The sequence below is a fragment of the Pelobates fuscus genome, chromosome 8, assembly GCF_036172605.1.
Source record: "Pelobates fuscus isolate aPelFus1 chromosome 8, aPelFus1.pri, whole genome shotgun sequence".
Lineage (NCBI taxonomy): Eukaryota > Metazoa > Chordata > Amphibia > Anura > Pelobatidae > Pelobates > Pelobates fuscus.
The window spans coordinates 101,044,227-101,067,880 of NC_086324.1; the positions used below are offsets into that span (position 1 = coordinate 101,044,227).

General features: G+C 44.9%; 1 protein-coding gene across 3 annotated transcripts in view; it reads left to right on the top strand.

The window, feature by feature from the left end:
- Nucleotides 1-23,654, top strand: part of GTF3C3 (general transcription factor IIIC subunit 3) — a 189,507-nt gene that overhangs the window by 38,670 nt on the left and 127,183 nt on the right. For all 3 annotated transcript variants that reach the window (XM_063430190.1, XM_063430191.1, XM_063430193.1), the window contains exons 3-5: nucleotides 9,293-9,404; nucleotides 10,668-10,903; nucleotides 13,404-13,527. In XM_063430190.1, the coding sequence (XP_063286260.1) occupies nucleotides 9,293-9,404; nucleotides 10,668-10,903; nucleotides 13,404-13,527 (472 nt within the window). The remainder of the gene's footprint in view (nucleotides 1-9,292; nucleotides 9,405-10,667; nucleotides 10,904-13,403; nucleotides 13,528-23,654) is intronic.

Consider the following 23,654-nt stretch of genomic DNA (forward strand, 5'->3'; position numbering starts at 1 on the left):
ATACACCTCCCTCTACTGCCAATAGGTAATCCAAGGCTAATCTATTTTGGTAAACGGCTGTCCTCATCCTAGTATTCTGTTTCGCTAGGAGATTGAGCGCTTGTGATGTCTCATTGGTAATTATCTCAACCACTGCCTGTAATCTTATAATGCGGTTGAGCATATATATTGGGGTTCTATATCCGAAAGTACCATCTTCTGCCCAAGTGGCCAGCCCATAATAATCTATGATACGCTGGGGAGGCCATTCATTATCTTCCCAGGTACCTATCTCTAGGGGTCCCCTTTTCTTCCTATGATTCACTTCATATACTTTAACTCCCAAAGTCTCTCCTGTTTCAATAGGCAACAAGAAGAAGGATGGTTTGAGCATACCTAACACACATGCCCCTTCCCAGTCCTGTGGTAACTCCGAATAGGCCTTCTTACCACAGATCCAGTACAAATTTGCTGGGGCTTTCCAACTAGATGTGATAGATCAAACCACACGTCCTTTAAATTGGCATAACTTGCAAACGGGTTAGGTGGTTCTGAGACATTTGAAGCCGACCACCAGGTTGTATTCTTTGTAGTATCATCATAAGCTTTTTGCCCTAGACAAGTTAGTTCTCCTACAGATGTGTTAAACATTATTCCTTTTCTTGCTATGCAAACATAACCTATAATGGAGGTCTTTAATCGCCACTCAGATTTACCTCTAACACTCATTTGATAATCAATTGTCTCAGAACCAGAATACATTACCTCCTTTGCTTCCCAGGGCCATTGGTCTCCCATATTAGTACCTCCACACACATAGCAGTTGGTCACATTAAGACTACCAGCAATACTCTCGGCTAGATCAATAAACAGGTTCTTAGCATTATGGGGAATCTTATTTTCTACACTCATCTCTTCATAAAAAGAATGGAAAACCTGATGAGTTTGGGATGCTACGGTATCGGTCTCTATCCCTATAAATAATATTGTCCCAGGATCCAAACCCGTCCCATATATCTGGAACCCAAATAAGTTTCCGAACCTATCTATAAACTGTTCAGGATTATTAATAAGTATATGGACTGGGTTACACTCCATAGACTTACAATACGGTTTGGTAGGCAACTTAGTAACAATCATATCCTTATCTACTGTCTGTCCCCAAGTTGCCCACCCCACACAAGACCAATGTGGGCAATAATTATAATCCCTATCTGGGCATTTTGGACTTACGTATTTATTTTTACTACTGGGACAAATATACTTATCGTTAGACCCATACGTTCTCTCCCACTTAAGATCCCCGCATACATTCCACGGTTTTCTACCACTTGATATCGCCTTACATGCATCAAATAGCAGAACACCCGAAGAATGTACGGTTTCTAATACTGTTTTATTTATTAGGGTCCCCTGTGAGTCTCCATTCCGGAGGGTCAACCAAATTGTACGGGGTTGATACTCTGGATTGAAGCACTTAGGTTCGCCTACTCCTAAATGGCATACACTATACTCTATACCTAAGTATCTACACCTTGATACATATCCTTTACATTCATATTGTGAATGCCAAATTAGGGTCTGGGAAATATGATTACCTGTTATAGTAGTCTTAATGCAAACCTCACAGCTAGGTGTGTCGGTACCTCTACCTTCCTGAATAATAAAAAAACATAAAAATACACATTATCAAGAGCACTTCTTTCGACGTCTTCATCCTCAGTCTTCGTCTGTGCGATGGCACCTCAGCTTCCAGGATGTAAGGGCTGCAAGGAATGGAGTTCTGCAGGTCCTCTCTTCCCTTCACAGAGGTCCCTTCGAGACACCCTGGCTATGTCACGTGGGTGAGTGGTCTGGCTTTATTATGGCCGACAAAACACTCACTTACTGATCTCTTTAAACACACTTGTAATCCCAATATCTCCTCGTTACTCCGACTGAGTCATGCGCTTTAACCGGATCTTGCAGGGATTCTCTGGATCTGGTGTAGCTTGCCAAGAATCTACTGCTGCTGGTTTAACCCTGGAGTGATGAATCCACGGAGTCACTTCGGCCACTTTTATTGCTGTAGGGGTAGACAAAAGAACAACATAAGGACCCCTCCACTTAGGCCCTAACGGTATACTGTTCCACTCTTTAATCCACACTTGATCTCCTGGATGATAGCTATGAACAGGGGGATAAATATTCACAGGTAAAATCTATCTTTCTGTACCTTCCTCCATAGTTTTACCCAACTCTACAACCTGCTGCCGGGTAATTCCTTCTCCCAACTGACTCAAATCCCCCCTTAAGTTACCAAGTACGGGAGGTGGACGCCCATACATGATTTCAAAAGGTGAGAGACCCATCCTTCTGGTAGGTGTACTACGAATACGTAACAGAGCTATAGGCAAAAGAACATTCCACTTAAGTTGAGTTTCTTGACCCATATTTGCCAATTGGTTCTTAATAGTTCTATTCATCCTTTCCACTTTCCCAGAACTCTGAGGTCTATATGCCGTATGAAGCTTCCACTTAATACCAAGCATATGAGTCAGTTGTTGTAGGCACTGGTGAACAAAGGCTGGACCATTATCCAATCCTATAGAACATGGTAGTCCATATCGGGGTATTATTTATCCCAACAGGAATCGCACAACTTCTCCTGCTTTCTCTGTTCGAGTGGGACATGCTTCTACCCAACCTGAGTAGGTACACACAACTACTAGTAGGTAGCGATGTCCGCCGGATTTAGGCATTACCGTATAGTCTCTTTGAAGATCGGACATAGGGAGTCCCCCCATATACTTGACTCCCGGTGGTTTCACTGGTCCTTGCTTTGCGTTATTCTTAGCACATATGACACATCTTCGTACAATGGCTTGAGTCAAGTTGGACAATCTTGGTATGTAGAAATGTTTTCAGAGAGATTCTTCCATACTATCTCTTCCAGAATGTGTCCCGTTGTGATAGTTCTGGACAATTTCTACAGCTAGTGATGCTGGAATGACTATTCTTCCATCTTCTAACTGATACCATTTGTTCTCCAGGTATTTCCCAGCTTCTGTCTTTAACCACTCTTCTTCTTGAGCTGTATAAACTGGAGTCCATTGAGACAGTGGAGTCGGTATAAGTGCAGCTATATGTTCCACATATTCCTGTCTTCCTGATTCAGCGGCACGCTTAGCTGCATTATCTGCCATCCGATTTCCTTTGGTTACGTCACCATCTCATTTCAGCTGCGTACTTAATTTCTTTACCCTCTGAATTCAATAGTCCTCTTTCTTTATACAAAGCTCCATGGGCATGAGTGGTTAAAAACGCATACTTGGAGTCCGTGTAGATGTTCACTCTTAAACCTTCTGCCAATTGTAACGCTCGTGTTAGTGCAATTAATACTGCCTTCTGTGGCGATGTTCTTTTTGACAATGGCCGAGCTTCTATCACCTTGTCTATGGTAGTCACTGTATATCCTGCATAGCGAATCCCTTCTTTCACATAACTACTGCCATCCGTATAATACTGGACATCAGGGTTCTGGATAGGAAAATCACGAAGGTCCGGTCTACTTGAGAACACTTCATCCATCACCTCCAGGCAATCATGAGACTCTCAGTAGGTTGTGGCAAAAGGGTTACTGGATTCAAGGTATTAACAGTCTCTTAATGCACTCTTGGATTTTCACACAACATAGCTTGATACTTAGTCATGCGGCTATTACTAAACCAATGATTGCCTTTATAGTCTAGCAACGTTTGTACTGCGTGCGGGACTCGCACGTAGAGTTCCTGACCCAGAGTGAGCTTATCAGCTTCGGCTACCCGCAGGGCGGCGGCAGCTACAGCTCTTAGACAAGGTGGAAGACCACTGGCCACTGCATCCAGTTGTTTGGACATATATACAACAGGTCTTTGCCATGATCCCAAGTACTGTGTCAATACTCCCACAGCCATTCTTCTTTGCTCGTGTACATATAAGTAGAATGGACGTGTATGATCAGGTAGACCTAATGCTGGGGCACTCATCAAAGCCTTCTTCACATCTTCAAATGCCTTTTGCTGTTCAGGGGTCCACAGGAAGGGATCATGTTCTGTACCTTTTATAGCTGCATAAAGAGGTTTCGCCAATATCGCATAACTGGGAATCCATATCCTACAGAAGCCTGCTGCCCCCAAGAATTCCCGCACTTGTCTTCTATTCTTGGGTATTGGTATTTGGCATACAGCTTCTTTTCTCTCTGGCCCCATTATCCTTTGACCTTCAGAGATATGGAATCCCAGATACTTGACAGTTGGCTGACACAACTGAGCTTTCTTCCTGGACACCTTGTATCCTGCCTTCCAGAGAATGTGTAGTAGATCATGTGTTGCTTGCTGACATATTTCTCTTGTAACTGCCGCTATCAACAAATCATCTACATATTGCAATAGTACACACTCTCCTGGGATGGACTTGAAATCCAGTAAGTCTTGACTTAAAGCTGATCCAAATTGGGTGGGTGAATTTTTAAACCCTTGGGGCAGTCTTGTCCAAGTCATCTGGCGTTTCGAGCCCGTTACAGCATTTTCCCATTGGAATGCGAAGATACACTGGCTTTCCGCAGCAATTCGAAGGCAAAAGAAGGCATCTTTGAGATCTAAGACAGTGAAATAGGTAGCCCCGCCCGGAATTAAAGCAAGCAGGTTATATGGATTGGGCACAACTGGGTGTATACTTACGACCGCATCATTGACTGCTCTCAAGTCCTGCACAGGGCGATACTCATCTGTATCGGGCTTTTGAACAGGCAACAATGGGGTGTTCCAGGGGGAAGTACAGAATTTTAGGATACCATATGAACTTATCCAAATACGATTGTATATTCTTCTTGGCCTTAAGCTCACTGGATAGACCCCAAGTTTCAGTTCGATTCGAATTGGTGGGATATTGCGAGCAAGTCCTGGTGGGTTGTTCTCTGCCCACACTCCTGGTATATTAAACAAGGATTCATCACTCTTAGGGTTTTGGCTAGTCAAAACTGTATAAAGTCGCCACTCTTCTTCCTTTGGTACAGATATTGTCATTATACCTGAAGGTCCATTGAACTTTAAAGATGTTGTTCCATTTGGTAGAAACGTTATCTGTGCTTGTAGTTTTGATAACAAATCACGTCCTAACAGTTGGACTGGACATTCAGGCATATAAAGGAATTGATGTTTCACTACGTGGCCTCCCAATGTACAGAGTCGACTTTTAAGAACCGGTTTAGCAGCACTCCTTCCAGTTGCTCCTATTACGGTGATAGTTCTTCCGGATGGAGGAGCAACTAGGTCAGTCACCACCGAATGTTCAGCACCAGTATCGATCATGAACGCACTCCTTTTTCCCCCTATTGATACATCGACCATAGGCTCCGCTCGGCCAAGGGGGATGGAGCCCGGTCGGTATCAATAGTCCTCCATGACCGTGTCAGCCAATCCTACAAAGTCCCTATCTTCTCTATCGCGGGATCTCTGCGCTGCTGGATAATACCGGTCTTCTCTAACACTTCCTCTATTGCTACCATTATTCCCTCCAGGACCTCCTCTACCTCTCGCTCTGCCTCTATAATTACCATATCCTGCCCTAGGTCTGTCTCTCTCATACTGTTCCCTTCGCGGACACTCACTTCTCCAATGCCCTTCTTCCCTACAGTATGCGCACTGATTTCTACTCAGGGGTTCCCCATTTCACTTACTATCGCCTCTATCTGTTCCACCTATATACTTCCTTTTCCCTTCTATCTACGCCTGCGATTGCTACCGCTTGCATATCTGCCTATCTACACATCTTGCGCTCTTCCTCTTTCTTTGTCTCTGTATCCCTGTTCATGTACACTTTATTTGCTACCTCCATTAGTTGGGTTATGGACATCCCTGCAAACCCTTCTAACTTTTGTAGCTTGCGCTTTATATCTCCGTAGGCTTGGCTGACAAAGGCAGAGTTAACCATCCGGGAATTCTCAGGGGCCTCCGGATTAAAGGGGGTATACAAGCGGTATGCCTCCAATAATCGGTCATAAAAGACACTGGGCGATTCATCACATTTCTGCAATACCTCAGCCGTCTTAGACATGTTAATCGCCTTCTTTCCTCCAGCTTTCATGCCAGCAATGATAGCGTCCCTGTATGCTTTTAAATGGGCCATATCTGCGCCATTGATATTCCAATTTGGATCGGTGTTTGGATAATGGGCTGTGGCCCATGCTGCTGGGTTGGCCTGATTTTGTGTACGGGCCCCTTCTTCCAGCGCTTTAATTGCCGCTTGGTTTATCCTTGTCCTTTCCTCGTTATTAAACAATGTCATAAGCAGTTGCTGGCAATCAGCCCAAGTGGGATTATGTGTCTGGACTATGGAGGTAAACAAATCCGTCATGGCTTGAGGCTTTTCGGTGTATGAAAAGTTATGGGTCTTCCAATTAAATAGATCAGTAGTTGTGAAGGGAACTTAAACGAATACTGGATCAGCATATTGTATCTGGCCATCACCGTTAATGTGTGTCGGGCCAGGTGTCAGTCGAAGTGGCATTTGATAATGTCGGGGTTGTAGGGTACCGGTCAATGGTCGGGTTAGTATGGGGCTTCGTTTAGATACGTCAGTTAGGGGTTCCGGTCGAGGGGTAGTAAGACAAGGGGATGGGGACGCTTTACTGAGGGGGAGGTCGGTGAGTAAAATATTCCGGGCCGGGCTAGGAGGAGCCTGACCAGGAACTAGAAATGGCGCCAAATCTGGGTAGGTGGAGTTGACAGAGGTAGGTACTGAGAGGGGAGGGTTTAAAACAAGAGGGCTGGGCTCTGAGCTAGAGGAGGAAGTAGGTGGGGACAATGGGGCAAGGGGAGGAGCGTTTCTAGCAGCACCTCCTCTTCCTCTTCCTGTGGAGGAGGAGTAAGGGGGCGGCATAGGGATCTCAGACTCAGGAGGCGTGTCCAAAATGGGCGGAATTACGGCCTTAGTGGACAAGCGAGTCCTGCCCACCATGAGGCGACATTGTTCCTCGTGGCATACTCGGATCCATTTTGGCGAGTCTTTTACGGCCTGCCTCCAACAATCAATATATGGAAACTGGCCGTAAAGTTCAGGCCTACCTGATACAGCCACGTGTACACGCTGTACCAGATTAGGATCCAAACTGCCACGTGGCGGCCATGGGGCAACCAAAGCAGGCCATTCCCTACTACACAATGTAATCAAGCGTGCTGGAGACATCTTTACCCCAAAATCACATACTGTATATCCCTTTTTAAAATTCTTTATCATACATCCTAAGGGATCCAAAATCGTCGAATCTGACGCGCCCATACTTAACAATGGAGCGTCGTTTCCAACAGAAACTATACAAACACTCTACCAACGGTCACACCCGTTCCCTCGGCAACAGCACCACGTGGTACAGTTACTAAGTGAAACGCACACAACAAAACACTCAGGGAATTCCCGTACACTCACAGCTGTTACACCAGTCACTAAGTAACCAATACTGTGCCCTTTGGCGAAACTATACGGTCACCCACGCTATAATTCCCTATATTTGAATTACCCGTCTATAACATACCCCAGTAACATCGTCTTTACAAACAGTAGTTACAGTACGGTTAGCATAGGTTAAAGTAAAATTTAAAATCACAGTACAATTAGTACTTATTTACAGTATCAGTAATTATACATGGTTATGGTACCGTGCGCTATAATACAGTTACACACTATTCACACTCTCGCTAGACGGCAGAGCTCACGCTATCTAGCAAGATATACACGCTACTACAACAATCTTTAACACATTTACAATTCCCAACTAATCTATTGGCCAGTACCTTGATGGACTACCTAAAGCTATCTACATACGTTTTGGTTAGCCACACTGCCCAAGCACCACATATAGCGAACTAGAGGGCGGAATTTACAACAGCACCCTTTTAGTCTATTTACTCTATCAATAGTCTAGTGGGTTCCAAATTTACACGCCTTCCCACTTAGCCAAGATAGGTTGAGATCTAGCGGACCGAATTTACACAGACGCCGCTTAGTCTCCCGGTCCCTCCGACCTAGCGAAAAATATACACCCTAGAACGCTAGTCTAGACAAGACACCGGTGTCCGGCTAGGGCTATTTACACCAGAACCCCGCCTGACTCCAAACCAAAATTAAACGGGCTTACTAAAGGGCGTTTAATTGAGCGGTGCGCCTTCGCTCCTTCCCTCCACTGGAGGGGGCAAATTCCAAATACCCCTTATGGGCCTACCGCACAATCTGTATCCAATACCCCTAGTGGGTCCGCCGTCTAAAACAGCGGTCGTCTTACCTCTTCGTTCCTGAACCTGGGTTCACACTCATCGACGGGGGCACCCCAGCACTTACTACGTAGAGGCCGATGATCTCCTGGACAACAGACCAGTGGCGCCGAGACGAAAGGAGGTCCACGCAGAAGTTCAGGGGTGCAGCCGTAGAGAACGTGGGCAAAGATAGACCGTCTCACGCCTCTGCTTCTCAGCTACCGTTGAACGATGAGTTTCCCGGCCCAATGCACCAAATGATACCGGAGAAACTGACGGAAGCCAAGCACAGAGAGATGGACACAGGTTTCTTCAGGAAGGAAGAGATTCTTTATTCGGTTCACCGATCGGGACTCAGAGGGACTAATGTCACCAAAAAACAGCAAAGTCTGAGTCCTGATCATACAGTGTAGGTCCCTTATATAGGCATGTAGCTCCTCCCATAATCAGTTCAACCTACACATAATCTTATCTAATCAACCGAATAGAGACTAAAATCCAGTTTGACCACATGGCTTGCCCAGCACAATGGAGGAGGGGAAATACTCGTATATCCTGTATTCCTACTTATGCTCCTTACACTACTGATTGTATCTTAGCTACGTGTAACTGACTTAACTGGTACATCAACATATGCAAATGCACATACCATGTGGCAATCTTGTCCTAGTAAATTTATTTTTACTGAGATTCCACCACAATATCATTGTGTGTTTTGTGTGTTTTAATCAGTTTTGTAATTTCACATTAATGATGTGTGTGTGTATATAAACATTCGCTTACTTTTGTGGGGTTAGCTTGATAAAGACCTGGTAACAGGTCGAAATGTTGCTGTGTCCATTAAATCTGCCTGAAATTATCACAGTGAGTGCCTGAGGTTTTTTTTTTCTTTTTCCTTTTGAGAGCTGTTTAATATCAGAAATACTAATAACATACAAATTTACATTTTGCATTTTGAAAGAAATGTTATAAAATATCAGCCTTGTTTCTGTCAGCATTTTTTATTCCACCAAAAACAACATTTCATCTTTCATTGCTCTTAGGATGCTTCAAAAACTTCAACAGAAATAACTGAATGTGATGAAGAAGATCCCATTATTCCATCCACATCAGGCATTAGCCATGAAAAGCGCAGAATACACAGTGAGGATGAAGGTATTTTGACAAAAAATATAATTCACTAAGATCAGCAAAACTGTAAGATGTGTGCACAATTAATGGTGCTTACAACAAATGTTTGTAACGCTGAACTTGCAAAATTACGTGTTTCAATTCAGGTGAGCTAATAATACACTCAGACACTCGGATGTTTTGGTTTGTTTATCTCTGTTAATTCCAGAATAGAAAATGAAATTGAATTTGGAACTAATTGTGAACTTCAAATCTCAAACAGTGCTCTCTACCTGTACTTTTTTTTTTTTAAATGTAAAACACAGTTTTGATTGTAGTGCTGGCATGGTCTCCCCCCTCCGAAAAAGAAATACGTTAAACAAGTAATATAAAAATGTACCTGCAATTCCACACCTCCCTGAAGCCCGATCCTGCTCCTGTGATGTCTCTACCCCTTACTGCATGGGGATGGACCACTCTTCAAAAAGGATGAGGGAATGATTTGGGCAGCATGGAGGGGAAAAGCTGTGCCAACATTGTTTGTCTGTCACTAGCATGCTTGTTTTGCTGATAACAGGTACCCAGCATGCACCAACTGATCTTGGCGCTAATGACACTTGAAAGTGGAGTTACACCTCCAGCAGAGAAGTCCTTCATCTCTCTATGTGCAGTACTCTGTGAAATTTTTTTGGAGTAACCCTTTCAGCTGATTTCAGAGCAGAGTTTTCTGCAAGCGATAAAACACTTTGTAAAAAGCTGAAATACAAATTCCCTAACCTTATGTTTTGCTTGATTTTTGGATTTGCCCAACACTTCCAGTGGAAATAACTGGATCAATTGGAAATGGATGAGACATTTCTCTGCTTGTTATTGAGGAAGTGCACAGTGCAAAAGCTGTACATCCTCATTGTACATTATTATATTATTTGTAAACTCCAATAAAATACGAGTTATAAAAAAAACAAACACCTGTACATCATAGAGGATGAAAATAAGAGGAAATTCAAAAAGAGAACATATTGTTTTGCTTTTTTATTTTTTGCATGATTTTGAATACATTATCTATATCTATAGCATTAAGAGAAGGGTGGCACACTACAACCCAATTTTGCCTCACATACTATTGAAGTACTTTATTATAAAGTTAGATACTGCTGAATTTGAAACCAAACTTCTTAACCAATAACACACACTGAAAAGCAAATTGTGCACTCTGTTGGCACACACATGTAATGCTCCTACTGTCTTTGATATTTCCACTTTAGGATATATATATTTCTTAAACTGTAAATAATATTTATTTTTAAGGGCATACATCTGATGGTGTTAGCAAATCTGTTCATCGTGCATTTGCTTCAATGATTGGAGAAGATGAAAGGGAGAAGGAGGAGGAGGAGGAGGAGGAGGAGGAGGAGGAGGAGGACGACGACGACGACGATGATGAGGAAGATGATGATGCAGAAGATAATCCAGAACAACCGTCTGCAGGAGATGTGTTTGCCTTGGAGATGGAACTTAATCGTGAAAACAAAAAGATGATGAAAGTATACAATATCGATAGGATAACTCTCACTGGAACTAGTAACTCCTTTATAAATAACCCATACTGGCAACTCTTTAAGGAATAATTATAGTGTGCAAGCAATGATTGCTATATTGTGGTCAGGTGTCCTCAATGTGTTATCCAATGGAACAGAAAACATGTTCTCACCAACTTTACAAGGAGATGTTTCCCTTTTCCTACACAATAATCACTTACAACCAAGAAAAAGAGACTCTAGTCTGGGTTGCTCAAGCTACCTATGCGACCACCTAACAAGCGCTAGAAACCTACCACCATGTGTTATCTTTTAACTCTATAGGATAGATAGGCAAAACAATTATTAAATTTCTAAATATTTTCATGCATGGTACTGTACAAAATTCCATCTTTTTTATGTTATTATGCCATGAGATTACATGTCACTGTCTCCCTGCACACCGTTACTAACTGCAGAGATTTGCAAAAATCCCTGCGACCTCTAGCCTACCTCCCACTTAGAGAGTTTGAAACACTTTGTGGACACATGCTATTATTTCCTCTAACAGGCCTTTTCACCACATTTCAGGAACTTTAGAAGGAAGTACCGGTATCTGTTTTATATTAATACAATTGTGCATATAAATGCACACAAAAATAAAGTACATTCACATTACACATTTTATGGAATGGACAGATTATGTATATTTAAACTGTCTCTATTTAGTTTTGGCAAAAATAACTATATCATCCTGTTTTTTTTCATCTCACATTTAATGTAATTTCCTTTTATGTATTTGTTTTGTAGTCAAGCACCGAAGTACAGTTGCCTCCTTTTTACTGCACATCAAGCGGAATAGATTACTTCCTTTTATGTCTCTGTAGCACCCATCTGCAGTACAGTCCCCATATTATTGCTCATGTTACTTTGAAAATGGCAGTGTACTGACTAGGTACACCTTTCTTACAGATATACTTTACAAGTTTAATCAAAGTGTAATTAATAATTACATTCCAAAACATGCAGGGGAATTGACAACTTACAAACACCCTGTACAAAAAAAGGGGATAAATGGGGAAAAACAGAAACCCAAATCTTGTTTGAATGTTTGTTAAAGGACCACTATAGGCACCCAGACCACTTCAGCTTAATGAGGTGGTCTGGGTGCCTGGTCAAGCTAGGATTAACCATTTTTTCTATAAACATAGCAGTTTCAGAGAAATAAAAGAATATAAATGAGTTAATCCAGCCTCTAGTGGCTGTCTCATTGACAGCCGCTAGAGGGCTTCCGCGCCCTCTATCACAGTGAGAAGACGCCAGTGTCCATAGGAAAGCATTGATAATGCTTTCCTATGGACTGGCTGAATGTGCGCGCGACTCTTGCCGCGCATTCAGCCGAGGAGGAGGAGAGTCCCCCGCCGGGCGCTGGAGAAAGAGGTAAGTTTAACCCCTTCCTCCCCCCAGAGCCCGGCGGGAGGGGGACCATGAGGGTGGGGGCACCCTCAGGGCACTATAGTGCCAGGAAAACGAGTAGGTTTTCCTGGCACTATAGTAGTCCTTTAAAAATTATAACCTTAAAAGTATTTCTACAAAATACTAACATGTACTTTGTCATTACAAAACCCACCTTCTGAGATTTACACATGCCTTTTTATTCTTATTAAACTACATTCAGTTAAACTCCAGATTCTTTTTATTATATTAATTATCACCTAGTTTCTGAGGCATTGTTCTGATGCTTTTTGAATGAAAAGTCAACGATACATAGGTGTTTATCACTAAATAGTCAGTGAATATGACTTGACATCCAAGTTAAAAAATTTTAGGCCTAACTGGGTATTTACCTTTTTATCATGATTCAGTTGGAGATTTTTCTTTTACATTCCAACATGTATTCGCTTTCACGAATAGAGGACAGGGGCAAGATTAACATATTGGAGCAGAAGCTCCTGTCCCATGCTTAATATAGACAGAAATGTCACAATATAAATGTTTATTTTTAAATGTATTTATTATAACATTGTCTGTTGCCACTAGTCGCTCGATTTGTCTATTTGTTTAAGGCTTTGCAATACTCAGCTGTACTGTGCATGGAAACTTTGTTTCATGTTGTTTGCAGCCATGTGACATTTCAATCACACAGGAGGGAGTTCAGAGGGCATGTGGATAAGCAGTATTTTAGCTATACGTCACACAAATGTAAATTCATTTTCCCTCATTAGGCCCATCCTTTTATTTTTATATCAGTTCTAGGCCCACAAAGCTCTAAATTTTGCTATATGTGTGAGGATTGTGTGATATTAAGGATTTGGGAAATTCTCATGAATATATAGATAGTGTATAGAGACTATAAAGTAATTTTGCAAATGCTTACTCCAGAACAAAATGCACTTCATCATAAGCCCTGCATTATTGGCCTTGTTATGTGTATAATTACAAATGAGTGACATGCAATTTCTTTTCCTTTAGCTGATTAGAATATATTTTGAAATAAATAAAATATATTTGCTTAAATTTTTTTAAGGAAAAAAGACCTCGCAGTAAACTTCCTAAAGCATTGCGAGGCCTGATGGGAGAAGCCAATATTCGATTTGCTAGAGGAGAGGGAGAAGAAGCCATATTGATGTGCATGGAAATCATAAGGCAAGGTATGCGTGAAAGCTGTTTAGTAGCTAATACTTTAACTTTTCTTGTTGCCAAAATCATACATATTATCAATTTAGAAGTAAAAAAATTTTCTTGTCACTCCTGACATATCTTTATGGAATAAATATCTTTTTTTTTTTTTTGTAATTCTTTATTTTTCAAATGACAGAATTGACAAGCACATGAGTGTTGCGCAAATGTAAATGCATGGGCTTATGCAAAAGCCAAACTTCAAATATTGCAACAGTACTTCATTATACAGAAAGGTTTGCAACGTTGCAACGTTAGGTTCCTCCTATGCGGTTCTGTTCTGTCAAGTTTTTTTTTTAAAGGGAATAGGGTACAGAAGAAAAAACAAGGGATTAACATTCTTGTTTTACAGTGTGTATAACATGTGCATACAAGTTATGTTATGCTTGTAGTAGGTTCCTTTTTGAGTCGGGGTTGTGTGGGTATAAGAGCTGTCGGTCTCGCGTTTATTGTTGTTCTGTACTAAACTGTTCTTGCTGTTCTAGGTCTAAGGGGTGGGAAAGGGTACAGAACCTGAAGGGATGAGGGTCGGGAGGCCTTATTGGGTGTGTTCTCTATCTTGTGTCCTGTCTGACCTCCGTTCTACGTCTTGTACATTATAGTGATCTGGTGAATCTTTGTTATGGTCTGTGGGCGTTGGTGTTGGTCGGAGGAGTGTGGGGGTGTGGGACAGTGGTTCCATACCCTGTTGTGGGGGACGGTGGTGGGTGAGCTGTGGAGATTGGTCATCGTCGTCGTAAGTTTATGATATGGTGTGGGGGTAGGGTGTTTGGGAGCTTCTGATCGTGGTTGGTCGCATGGGATGTGTGTGATTTGGATACTCAGTTGTGTACTTTCTGTGGTGTTGTGTCTAGAGGGATTAGACTTAGAAGAGGAGAGGTGAAGAGGAAGAGACGAAAAGTGAGAGAGAAAAAATAAAATGGGGGGGGGGGGGGGGGGATAGAGGGTGGGTTCTCGTGGGGGTTATCCTCTATTGGATGTGCCCCGTAGTAGATGAAGGGTTGGCTACCTGTGGCCTATTTGTGTTGCTGGTGTGTTTTTTTTTATTTTTTTATCTTGGTGTGGGGAATTCATATAGCCAAGGGTCCCATATTTTGTTAAAATTTGTGATGTTGTCGTGTACTATGGCGGACAATTTATCCATGTGTCTGGCTTCATCAATTTTGTGTAAAACAATTTGTGGTGTTGGTACCTCGGGTTTGTTCCATACTTCCGCAATCGCCCTTCGGGTCGCCAGGGCGATGCGGGCGATTCGTTTGTTCTGGCATCTGGGGGTGTGTTGTAGTGGCCTAGATAGCAGCCATGTCCAGGGGTCTAGCGGGATCGTTGTGTGTAGAACTCGGGAGGTGATTTGTGCTATGTGGTTCCACAGTGCGGCTATTTTGGGGCACTCCCACCACACATGGAGGTAGGTGCCTTTGGTTCCGCATTGTTTCCAACATAGGTCAGAGTTTGTGATCCCCATCTGTTTAAGTCTAAGGGGGGTGAGGTACCATCTCATGAGGGTCTCATATGCCTGTTCCCTGTGGTTAACACATATGGATACCGTGGCCGTGGCCTCCCAAATTGTCCGCCAGTCAGAAGGCGAGTCCGGTGGCACGAGGTCCCTCTCTCTCCCAAGCCGACACATAGGTTAATAAATATCTCTTTTAAATGCTTTGGTTCTTTTCATGCATATAATTTTCTCTGTTAGAGGAATTAAATAAATTCATTAATCATTGTAGTCATTCTGGAACCATTCCGTAATTAAAATAATTCTGCAATTCCAAGTACAGAAAGTAAAAGTGATCCTGGGAAAAACAGAAAACGTCAGACCAGGAAATCATATTTTAAAGTGTTGCCGGGACACCATCAGCACTTCAGCCCATAGCCTCGCCGTTGCTTCCCACCCTGGACCATCCTGCAGGTTACACTGCCCCTTGGGAGTGAGACCGCTTGTCTCCACTCCCTGTAACTCCAGCTGTGATTGGGGAGAGGGACTGGTTGTCTCCTCTCCCTGCAGGGTACACTGCCGCTGGGGAGTTAGACCAATTGTCTCCACTCCCTGTAACTCCTGCTGTTGCTGGGAAGTGTTACTGGTTGTCTCCACTCCCAGTGATGCTTGTTGCTGTAGGGTAGAGGGACCCATCATCTCCCTGTAACTCTGGCTGTTGATGGGGAGAGAGACTGGTTGTCTCCTCTCCCTCCATGGTACACTGCTGCTGTGGAGTAAGACCGGTTGTCTCCAATCCCAATGATGCTTGCTGCTGTGGAGTAGGACCGACCGTCTCCACTCCCTGTAACCCCAGCTGTGGTTGGGGAGAGGGACCGGTTGCTGCCTCTCCATGCATATGTCCTCCTGGAGCACCATCTCACCCTGGCTACCTGGTACTTCAGTTCCCACTCCGCTTTGATGTCAGCCGTCACCTCGTCCATGGTTGCCAGGATTATCTTTGCTGAAGGATCTGGGCCATACTTGGCCAGCCACTTCTTTACCTCCTCCACGTAAGGAGTGCCACTAGTTCTCCGATCCTAGCCCTAGGGACTCCTTTCCAGACAGGGACGCTGCACGGATGCTAGCGCTACCCCTTTTCAGAATCCCAGAAGATGCACCGGTGTCCCTGAGATGATTCCCCACTTGCTAAGAAGCCATCCCACCACTTGTGGCGGACCACCTGGTACCCCGACTGGGTACCTCCGCCAAACACGCTTCCTAGCTATCGCCGGGACACCATCAGCACTTCAGCCCCTGGCCGCCGCAGCTTCGCTGGAGTCTCGCTGTTGCTTCCCACCCTGGACCAGGGCCCTGGGTCAAGGGTCTAGCTTCCAGTGGTCAAAGCTCTCCTACCAGGCAGGTATCGTCCACTCTGCCTATACCGTTGCAGCTCTGCTTACAGTGATTATACGTATTGCCTTTACAAAGGCAATTGTGGCTCTCCAGCCTAGCTCTCTTGCTTTATCCCAAGGCTAGAGGGATCCTGCAATCAGCAAACCGGTCCAAAGACTCTATCACTGGGATCTCCACACAAATCCACACAGGACACATGTTCAAAAGGAACTGACATACAAAACTTTATTTTTCTTGGGACTAGCCCATATGATAAGATTGCTGTGACAACTCAATAAAAATACAAATAGTCAAATCACATTAGACAACATACAGGAACTTATAATGACATATTTGTAAAGGGGTGGGAAAGATGATAATTAACATAAAACATATTTTCTGCATGCAGAAATAGCAATTTGCAATTCTACCTGAATATGCAAATTAACCAGCCTTGCTATTCAGGTAGTGCATATTGCTGTTGCTACCAAAAGATGGCACTACACAGGCTTCATAACCAAATCCACCTAGTCGGTAGCAATCCTCAGCAGTACAGGAGAGCAGGCAAAACATTTAACAGTATACACACACACACATTATAAACAATTACATTATACACATCCAGCACCTATAATGGGTACAGGAGGACTAAAGCATAAGAAAAATCGAACAACCTACATATATAGTCTGTCTTAAGGTCCAGGTGATGGGGACTACCGTCACATCCATGTCTATATGGAGCACTTCCCATAGCTTTCCTTATTCTGTCTCTAATGCTTCCCAACAGTTTGATTACCTCCGTTACCTTGCCACCCTGTGTCCAAAACTCATGCCCTTTTCTCTCCTTCATCCCAGAGGCACCTCCCCACCATCTCACCCCTCTGACTTTTGTCCTTGTTTTTCCATCCAGCCCCCACTGTCCCAACTCCCAGTTGTGTCTATTACTTGTTGTACACACCCTTTCAACTTTGAAACCTTTGTGGTGAACAATGGAAGAAGCAATGGAGGAAGAGGTCTGAACTCCTCATGTAATTTTTTTGTAGTATCTCTGCATTGTGCAGACTCATTAAGGTTGCAGCCACTGGCATATTATGTCATGTCAATGTGACCTATGTATTAAGGTCTGAGATTTAAAAAAAAAAAAAAAAAAAAAATTTATTCTTTATTTTGATTTGTGCATTGCAAAAGTCGCGAGCCATCAAAGCTCGTATAGATATATCCTGTAACATGTAACATAATACTACGAGCGTAAGACAGGCATTGCGTATGTGCACTTTTTACAATTATGTTGGAAATAAACAAGATAAACATTTGCGTCAGGCATCACAACTCCGATCATCTGTAATACAGTATTTACAGCAGGACTGATTCACAGTCTCCACACATTAGTACAACTTCTGCAGTACCCACATGCCTCTTTTATTTTTCAAGGTGCTTTCTTTATATTTGTCATATACGGCAGTATTGCCCTTCTAGAAAGCCCAGGCACACTCCCAACCACTTGTCTCCAGAATAATAGTGAAGATACCTTTTCGTGGCCTATTAAATATGACTGTGAATTATTCAAATAGTGCGTCCAGGCCGTAACCTAGATTCTTAGTTAGCTATTTAAGTTCTGCCGGGGTAAGCGGACACATGGGCACCTCACATGGCTTATTTTCTAGTGGTTTTGACAAGACATCCCTGTAGCTATATTTTCCTGCTTCTTATCCCGTAGATGCCGGGGCTGTGATCTAGTCAGAACATACGGGAGTAGGAAGAAGAAGAACAGAAAGGAGTTTCACTGAAGTGAAACATGGAATACTGGAGAAGATAAGGAAAGAGAGAAAAGGACATGGATAGAATGAACAGTAGAGACAGAGAGTGAAGAAGGAAGAGAAGGAAAAACGAAGAATCGTATTCGGCGGGGCACCTGAGGACGAGATGAAGGAGAGGGGGGGGGGGCCAAGGTCCAAGCGATCACGGGATCACGGGGGGGGGAACCGAGGCGATCCCCCGAAGTCCCTTCGTGCACCTAAGAGCTCAGTGGGCTGTCATCCCACGGCTCCCACAGCTTCCGGAAAGCCTCTGGGGTCCCTCTAACCCTTGCAGTCAGGTCGTCCATTAGGCGTACTTCCCTAATTCTAGCTATGACACTTGCTATGTGTGGCGTATCTGGTTGTAGCCATGTGTGTGCTATAGCTCTTCTCGCAGCTAGGGTGACTTTGTGAATTAGTTTTTGTTCCCTTCTGGTCCAGCCCTCTATGGATCTATTCAATAAATATCCAAATCCGGGGCTCTGGGAAAACACCTGTGCTAGGAGGCCCCTTATGGCCCTCCAGAACCTGGCGACCCCTGGACACTCCCACCACATGTGTAAGTATGTCCCCTTTACACCACATCCCCTCCAGCAGTCGTCAGTAATACTGCGTATAATTGCGTACTGGGGAAGATCCGCACCCATCATTCGTGATTCTATCTCTACCCATTTCCGCTCATCGGAGGGCGAGTGCCACAGTGCAATCTGTGTCAGCTGTGCCGCTAGATAGTAATAGAATAAATTAGGGAGGCCTAGACCCCCTTTCTGTTTGGGTCTGTATAGAATATGCCTAGCTATACGGTGTCTTTTATTATGCCACACAAAGTTACCAATGGCTCGTTAAAGTGGGTTCAGGAGCGTTTTGGTCAAAGGCACCGGGAGTGCCTGAAATAGGAACAGGGCCCTCGGCAAGATATTCATCTTTACTGAGTGGATCCTTCCCATCCAGGGTTTCTCGTTCCATCGTTCCATGTCTTGTGTGACAAGACCAATCTCGCCACATTGCATTGGCGGAGCCTGGTTGCCCGCCTGCTGCCTTTGGATTATGGTCCGGCAGTTAAAGGGTTAATTTTACTGTGCAGAAAGATTTATTTCTCCCTTTCTGCACAGCCGTTCGGTAGATTTTATCTACCGAACAAACAGCCTTTGTTTCAGCCTCCCCAGAGCCGTCAGAAGCCGGCCGGCCGGCGCCGTTAATTGGCCACCCAGAAGCTGGCGTGTGCCTCCAATGGACCTCCCTGAAGCCGCGGTTAACCGCGGCTTAACGAGCGTGTGCCGGCAATTGACCACCCAGTAGCTGCGATTAACCGCAGCTTAATTGATTGTTACTGGGTGGTCGCGGTTACACCTAGCCGCCACACGATGGCGGTGTTCTGGAGCTCCCCGGGCAGCCAGCGCTTGTCTGCCCGGCTTTCATACACTAAAAGCGGACACTGAGCCTCCAGCCCCGCTGGTTCCTATTCGGGACAGTTCAGCGGACACCTGGAACTTCGGGAGTTTATTTTATGGGAATGTTTTAACCCAGATAGCCATGCCATGGAGCCTGTTCGTGGAATTAAAGACTTTGGCTCCATGGCAATTAAACTGTATTCGTGTGGTCTGAGTGCCATTCACCTAATAATGTGCACTCAGACCTGAGCTATCTGGGGATATGTTAAATGCCTGTGTGTTATATGTAAAATTTAACTTTATGTATTTTATGGTGTTTCACTGTCTTTGTGTCCCCACGTGCATAATGGTGATTTGCCTTTGTCCTGGGAGATAATTGAATTACTTCTAAATTATCTCCAGGGCAGAGGGGAGGAGATCAGGATGCATTGTGGGGATGATTTACTTCTGTATGTCCTGAAATGCTACTTGTCTGTCTGTTGTTACAGTCTTCCATCTGGTCCCCAAGGGGAGTGTCCACCAGGTGGGAGACCTGCATAAATACAGGGGCAGGTAGCCCTCAATAAACAGACCACTGCTTGACCCTCAACACGGAGCCTTGTCTCGTTCTTGGGGGGGATTCACTGTATGCTGATAGAGACTGATTGCCAGGAGTGTAAGCCGCTTGGGAGCTTTGCCTGTTCGTCTGCTAGCAGCTATTCATGAGGTTCCAGTTCGGGAGTTTGGAGTGCTACCTTATTCCCTTGTATGCAGTTCGGGAGTTTGGTGCATTCACTTATATCCAATTCGTGAGTTTTGGTGATTCTATAGTAGCCGTGCCTGTCTTTGAAAAGGGGATTATCGTCTAAGCGGTTTTAACCCCTTGTCTGCTGAAATGGTCCGTTACATCTTGTATTAACGTACGCCATAAGGGGTCATAGTTCCTGGCATATAGGTCTCCGGGGTCAGCAGTCAAGTGAATCCCCAGATATTTGAGGGTGTGTGTCTCAATTTTCATGTGAAACCTGTTACGTATACGATCGGCCTCCGGCATCGGCATCCCTATGGGGAGAGCACATGTTTTTGTCATGTTCGGCTTGAAGCATGATATTTCCACATATGCTGTTATGGCGTCACTTAGGGCCCCCATAGAGATCTCGGGCTTTGTGATCGTCAGTAAGACATCGTCGGCGTAGGCCGCTACTTTAAATTCTCTATCTCTCACCTTCACTCTGTGGATATCCGGGTTTTTCCTAAGCTCCTGTAGAAAGGGTTCCAGCGAGATCACAAACAGTAGTGGGGAGAGAGGGCAACCCTCTCTCGTACCATTGAAAAGGGGAAGGTATTACCCCAGACATTGTACATTGCCCGCACCGCCGTAATGTATTCCGCAGGGAATCCTAGGTGCTGTAGTACTGTGAACATGTAGTGCCATTTAACTCTATCAAAAGCCTTTTCGGCGTAGATCGAAACGGCTAAGGTGGGTGTATTAGTAATTGATTGTTTCCATATGAGGTCTATGGTTCTGCGGGTGTTTTCAAATAGATGCCTCCCTGGTATGAAGCCTACTTGGTCTGCGTCTATCAAAGATATCAAATGTGGGGAGAGCCGGTCTGCCTGTATTTTGGCGAACAGCTTCATAACATGGTTGATAAGGGATATGGGCCTATAGCTGCCCGGTAATAGTGGGTCTTTGTCTGGTTTAGGCAACAGTACGATGGACGCCAGTGCCATATCTTAATTTGGCGTGCCACCCTCTCTGAAGTTATTAAATAGTTTAAGTAAGTGTGGCACCAAGTCCTCGCTGAAGGTCTTATAGTAGGACCCGTCGAACCCATCCAGCCCAGGTGCTTTGTTACCTTTGAGACCTGTAATTGCCCTGTCTACCTCCTCCTCCGTGATTTCTGCCGCTAATTGATCTTTGGCCCCTTGCGATAATTTTGGCAAATCCAGCCGTGACAAGAATTGAAGGATACGCTCAGTCTCCTGTTCCTCTCCCCCACTACTGCTTGGCGTATGGTTATATAGCATTTTGTAGAAGTCTCTAAAGACTCCCTCGATTTCCTTCGGAGTGCTTTTCAGTGAACCGTCGGGATACCTGATTGCGGTGATATGGGCGCGCTCCTGTCTAGGTCTCAGGGTCCTAGCCAGTAGTGTATCCATCTTGTTTGCCTTTTCGTAAAAGGCCCTTTTGGACCACGCCAGGGACCGCGCCGCATCATCTATTAATTATTCCCTGATCTCTAGTCTCTTATTCTCTACCTGCCGGAACGTCTCCCCGTCCGGGTTTGACTGATGCCTTTGCTTGGCTGTCTTAAGATCTGTGAGCAGCCTACTTTAAAGTTTCAGCCTTTCGTTTTTTCCGAATCGTTGCTAGGCGTATTAGTGTTCCTCTCACTACCGTTTTGTGGGCTGCCCAGAGCGTGCTAACGCTTACGTCGGGGGTAGTATTGATGGTAAAAAATTCCAGTAAGTCTTTATGTACCGGTTCCCGAATTGTAGGGTCCTGTAATAGTAATGTATTAAGTCTCCAGGTAGTAGCCGTGCACAGACCGCCGAGGGTGACTGAGATATCCGTGTGGTCTGACCACGTGATAGAACCCACGGCAGAGCGAATAGTGCGTGTGAGGCAACTGTCATTAGTCAAGAAAAAGTCTATCCTCGAATGTGTCCCGTGTGGAGCGGAATAATAGGTATAGTCGATCGTACCTGGGTGCTGAGCCCTCCATACATCAACCAGGCCAGACCGACGTATGAAGTCGTGTAGTAGTTTATCTTGCCCCCCTCTCCCTTGTGACCTGGGGATACCCTCGCGGGCACTCCTATCGACTGCTGGACTCGGTGCCGCATTAAAGTCCCCCCAACTAAAAACCTGTCGGTAGAGCCTGAATTTTGTTTGTAAGCGTGTCCCAGAACCCAGGGTCCGGGCGATTCGGGGCATATACCTTGACTAGGTGAATTTTGTGGGAGAATAGGGTCCCCGAAACTATAAGGTAACATCCCTCAGGGTCCGCGCCGGTCGCCCCGTCGCCGTGGTCTGCAGTGGGCAGCTATTCCTCAATACTATCGCCACTCCGTTGCGGTTACAGTGGGTTCTAGCTTCGTGAGAGGCAGAATAAAGACGGTCGCTAAGTTTAAATTGCGTCTGTTTGGTGATATGTGTCTCCTGGAGAAAGGCGATATCCGCCTTAAGTCTCTCTTTAGTTCGCGAAAGAGTATTCGCCTCTTAGTCGGGATGTTAAGGCCCTTCACGTTCAGGGAGACTACGTGAACTGTCATGGAGCTAACTTAAATTTATCGCCTTTGCATCGCCTGCCCTCCCGGAACGCCATCAATCTGAAGGGAAACCCCCATGCATATCTTATCTCTGCTCTGCGTAGGGCCTCTGTAATCGGTTTCCATGTCCTCCGGCGTTGAAGTGTGCTGGGGGCCAGGTCCTGGTAGAGCGTGATGTTCGTTCCTCCATATGCGATGGGACCTTCTCTGCCTTTCCGAAGGACTGCTTCTTTCGTTGGATAATGTAGACATTTTACGATGATGTCTCTCGGCGAGTTCGCCTCGGGACGGCGCGCTCGGAGCGCTCTATGTGCCTCTCCAGCTGCCATAGATTGTCTGTTATGTCAGGTAACAGGGGCTTCAGCATGGTGAGTACAAGGTCTGTGAGGGGTCCTTCATTTTCTCGCTCCGGCAGGCCCTCGGATCCGTAAATTATTCCAGCGAGACCTGTTGGCGATGTCCTCCAGGGCCAGGTTCGTCTCCACCAGCGCGCGGTGAGCGTGTTAACTTGAGTCACCATCTCGTTATGCGCCCTCGTGGTCACCTCCATGCCCTCCTCAAGCTGCCCGGTTCTCGTTCCCAGGGCTTGGATCTCGCTCTGCAGGACAGACTTGGATCTCACGATCTCTCCTGCTAAGAAAGTTTTCACCTCGGCGAGCTTCTCCAGGATCTGTGCGGTGTCACACTTGGATGGTCCCGGCTCAGTGGGGCTCCGCGGAGAGGCCGTGGTTGAAGTATGGCCTACTCCGCCGCCATCTTGGTCTGTCAGGGCTCCCGCCTTGGATGCAGTCAGCAAGTCCATTACGGATGCCCCGGGCTCTGTACCCCTCTTAGGCACTTTCTTGGGGTTC